The sequence below is a fragment of the Penaeus monodon genome, chromosome 17 (assembly GCF_015228065.2).
Source record: "Penaeus monodon isolate SGIC_2016 chromosome 17, NSTDA_Pmon_1, whole genome shotgun sequence".
NCBI classification, from domain to species: domain Eukaryota; kingdom Metazoa; phylum Arthropoda; class Malacostraca; order Decapoda; family Penaeidae; genus Penaeus; species Penaeus monodon.
Window position 1 is genome coordinate 32,395,094 of NC_051402.1, and position 5,000 is coordinate 32,400,093.

The 5,000-nt window shown below is 35.6% G+C and overlaps 1 protein-coding gene across 3 annotated transcripts in view; it reads right to left on the bottom strand.

The window, feature by feature from the left end:
- LOC119583667 (disks large 1 tumor suppressor protein-like) overlaps positions 1-5,000 on the bottom strand; it is a 65,160-nt gene that overhangs the window by 13,657 nt on the left and 46,503 nt on the right. The window contains exons 8-9 of one of the 3 annotated variants that reach the window (XM_037932264.1): positions 2,290-2,307; positions 352-396 (exon numbers count right to left, since the gene is read on the bottom strand). The exons of 1 other annotated variant lie outside the window; for it this stretch is intronic. In XM_037932264.1, the coding sequence (XP_037788192.1) occupies positions 352-396; positions 2,290-2,307 (63 nt within the window). The remainder of the gene's footprint in view (positions 1-351; positions 397-2,289; positions 2,308-5,000) is intronic. One more of the 3 variants, XM_037932265.1, reaches the window with a different exon arrangement.

The window sequence follows — 5,000 nt, forward strand, 5'->3', positions numbered from 1 at the left end:
TTTAGTTGCCCTTAGATAGTTCCTATACACATCAACTTCTGCCTTCCTGAAAATGATGCATTTTTCAATAAATTGGAGTTGATGTCAGTTGAATATGGTTACCACAGCACAACAACATGCTAGAGAAAATACCATATCCAGCAAATGCTTTCACACATTTTAAGTTCTAGTAAAACCACAACCAAAGACCTGAAGACAAAAATTACATGATCATTTACAGCTTCTGACAAAGCTCTTGTATCTACATGGTTCATTTACTAAGTATGAATGATTTGCTGGATGCTGGTCAAAGATCATCTTGTAATACAACATCTGGGCAAGCCTAAGGTAGCGGGAAAGGGTAATACTCACGCATGCTTCGGCTATCACTCTCTCCGTCATTTGTTGCTATGGAGGCTGTAAAGAGAGACACACCATCAACAAGGCAGACTCTGCTAGGCAACACCATGCAATATGAGTAAGCTCTTAGATGAGTTACCTCCTTTATCCAGTGACCCTTGATTGATGGTTCAAATTGCATTTAGAAAAGAAACAATTAAGGTCCCAGGAGTTTAAGGATTTTATTTAATGAAAAAGTCATAAAATGCTTTACTTCCAATTTTACCTTGGTAATCACCAGATATTTGAGCATTATATTCTTCATACTTGTTTAACTGGAGCCTAAAATTATTTCATAGACTGCAAATTTAAAAAAGCCTTGAAAAGAAGAATTTCATGTTTCTTTTCACTCAACCTTGTATCGTATCCCCTTCCTACTACTACAAATGTTACATTATTTGCAAATGACTTGCTTTTTATCACAGAACTCCACATGGAAGAGTGAGTGAAACCTGATCATTGAAGTGTATGAACAAAATCATACAGATCTTCATAATTATCTTCATAGAATAGCTAAAAATATTGAAGGGAACATCTAACAGACCCAACTTGCATTTTAAGTCTGGCAATAAGTATCATAATTTCTGTAAATAATAATAATAATAATAATAATAATAAAAAGTCTACAGCCAATCATTTTCACAACTTCCCCTCTTTCTCTATGCATATCTCCTACTAAACATACTTTGATTTCTAGTAACATCTCATAATTTTTCAGTAATTGAAAATGACATCAACATGATTATAAAAGGGATATCATTGCCATGCAAGTTTTGGAATTTCTTTAATCAAGCACTAAAACTGGAAGGGGTTGAAACCATTACCACTGACATAATCTGACATAAACAGAGTAGTGTATCTGCAATTGGTAACAAGCTTTTTTCTTAAATTAATTTCTGATTAGACCATAACATAATTAATTCCCTATAAAATAAAAATCTTTCCCGAGTTTATTTCTATCTATTCACATCAAAATTATATATATATCTTGAATAATATATATTACACTAATGTTGGGGCGCACTGGCTGAAGAAATGAACTTATCAAAGGCATGGTCTATACAATCTTAACAAATAAAAGAATTCTTTATACAATTAATGGCTGTTAATACTGATGACATTATTTCACATTATCATATCAACAAGGGAACTTCTGGATAAAAGAGGGAACAATGCTGAATCAAATAAAAACATATTATTATACTATGCTTGAATTATCATGCACTAATATACACAAAATCAGAATTCATATACAAAACATAACAGAGGCTTATCTGAACTTAAATCAATATGTACAAGATACTACAAACAATCGGTAAAAAAATAAATAAATAAAAAATAAATAAATAAATAAATAAATATATAAAATAAATAAATCTTGTACTTGCCTCTTCAATCACATATCATGGCAGGCCATTACTAAGTGGCTTACAAACTTTTGGTCTTTTAGCATTAACAAGTACAATTTAAATTCTGATTAATGCAGACAGAAGTGTTCATGCATGATTTTGTGTCAGCTAATTAAAATGTATATGTGAATATAAAGAACAATGAATGTCTAAACATATCCTAGACAATGTGTTTATTTAAAATGCATATAATCAATCCTGCATAACCAAGCAAGCACATCAGATTTCCTAGCAGATTACTAGTTTGCTAATTTCATTAGAAAAGAATCAAAACATTAACAGACCTATAAACCCTAAGAAGTTTGTCTACTATCATCACTTTGATAAAAAAGAGAAAGAAAAAAAGAGAGAGAAAAAAAAAAAAAAAAAAAAAAATAAAATCAATTTCAGTGACCAAACAGGAAAGATTTTGATAGACTTAAGAGATATAATCATTGACATACAGAAGGTTCCTAAATTGAAGAGGAAAAATAATCATTAAAAAGAAAAGACAAAATCTTACCTTCAAAGTCCTCATCGACTTTAGGAAATGATGTAAAGAGATCAAGTGTTATTCTTTACACACACAAAAATCAAACAAGAAAAAAGAGAGAATAAAAGGAAAGAAAAGGGAAAGGAGGAAAGGAAAAAATAAATATGAATAAAATGGTCCTTTTTGAATCTTGCATCAGTTACCTGCGTTTTCTAAAGAAGAGATTCATCCTTTATCCCACTCAACTACTAACCACCCACCAACCCACCCACCCACCTACACACACAGACACGCAGACACGCAGACACACACATGCACACTGTAAAAGGCTATCATCCTTCATACCAAGGTGAGCAGAGGGTAGTTATACTGGTTAACAGCATGACTCTTTTATTTCTAAGAGTTGACACACAACATAGGAACACACACACACACACACACACACTCTCTCACTCTCTCTCTCTCTGTAAGAGGCTATGAGTACTCTGGTACAGTAGCTTTGCAGGAGTAGTTATAGTTGTATTATGGCTTCACTCTTTATTAATAAGAGTACAACACACACGAGACGATGTCTATGGGCAAAGCGGGGTCACGTGTCGGGTCAACCTGCCCGGAGTGGGAGGGCTAGGTTGACCTTACCACATCGGGTGCTGAACACGAACTATTGGGTCAGGTGAGGTAAGATAACTCATCATCTACGCCCTCGCTGAGTTGATGGTTCTAAATTGGATTTGGAGCCACATGGCAAACAGCCACGTGGTCTATTGGTAACAGAAATAGACTTATGTATATGCCATATTGGTCAGCCATTGCACAATGTAGCAGACGGGACCAGTGACCTCACCTCACTCCCCCAATACTTCCTCCAGCTGCTTCAGTCACTTCCGGCAGCTGGGACGGTCACTACTTATACCGAAGATGACCTAGACCTAGACAGTTAGTGACCATGTGGTAAAGTTGGCCTCCCCTCGCCTTGTCTTGTGTGTTCCTTTACTGTGTTGAACTCTTGGTAATAAAGTCATGCCATTATACTAGTATCACTACCCCTGCAAGCCATTATAATTGGGTTCTGTACTGGTCTCTCACACACACACACACACACACAAACACACACACACACAAACACAAACACAAACACACACACAAACACACACACAAACACACAGACACACAGTATTGTTCATCAATGTTTACTATAAGGATAGGCTTTCATGCTTACAGTATCATATTTCTGACTGGTACTTGTAACACTCAAATTACAATAAATTTCATAACACAAACTGGGCATACAGGCTATGTCATCTATTTAGAGTGAACACAGGGACCTCAAAATGATAATTAAGTTTAAAATACAGCCTAATATGTGGCTGTGTATCATCTGTAAATATTTCAGTTAAAACAAAGAGGAGACAACAACAATCTACAGCAAACAAATATATACAGCATTCTGTGAACAGATATTCAATTCTTCAATTCTGCTTATCTCTTAATAGCATTCCACTGATGTTTTCTAGATATTGTATTACTCAAAACATTTTCCTTGTAAATTTCTTGAAGTACGTGAAAATGAAATACATTCCTCTGAGTATATTGAATAACTTGAACTTTCAAGTTTCACAGACCATTATCATTTTCCACTAGAATGATGTAAGAATTTTGAACTTTGGAAATATTTTCTTTTAATTTTTTCTAATCTTCTCTAAAACACTAAAAGACAGAAAGAAAGAAGGGAGGAAAAAATTAAACTGTCCTTCTACAGGCCTTCCTTGTTAATCATGTACGCCGGTGACAGACAGGTGTATTAAAAGCTTTACATCCGTGTAATGCATTCAGAGCACAATTAAGCCACAGAAAGCTATACACAGAACATAGTTAGGTTGAAACACAAGCCATTGGGAAACTGAGAACTGACAAGCCAACTTTTCCATGAGGGTGGGATACCATTCACTAGAATGTGATACAATGCAGTGCTCCATAATATTAACTTCAAAACTGCTTTAAATAGTCATTCATTAAATATTTAATCATAAGACAGTCCTAGAGCATTGTATGAAAGTGAACATTATGCAAATATAATGAGATAAAAATTCTCATGTCAATGTTAATACTCATCCACATAAATGATTTTAAGTGTCTTTTTTTGGAGAAAACCCAAAACCATTCCTACAAACATTAATCAAAAAAATGTTTTATAGGGAGTATATTTTCACATAAAGAATGAAGACTGTTAAGCAGCCATGGCCCTTGACCTAAACACATTGCACACTGGCAATGCTGGGGAGTGCTGTATCCCAACTGGTCAACAGATGGATGTACATCCCTGGAACTTACTGCATGACCATATAACTTGTAGGTCACTTATTAAACTGCTAATGTGAGTTCCTTATATTCCTGGCCTAATTAACACCTGAGATCTGGGGATTTTGGACCTCCACATGCAACACCCTGCAAGCCAGGTCAACCACTGATTTGGGTAAACTTAGAACTCCTGCCACAAACTGACAAAACCTACAGCACCCAGTCAATACAGTAGGACAAAGCACCAATATTACTCTCTCACTACACTGATGGCTGTTAGAATTATATGAACATGGACTGAATCACTCACTGGTTTAACTCACTTATTTGAGGAGGGGTTCTGTAGCAGCAGGGAGAGGGAGGGAGGGAGGGGGAGAGAGGGAGGGAGGGAGGGAGAGAGAGAGAGAGAGAGAGAGAGAGAGAGAGAGAGAGAGAGAGAGAGA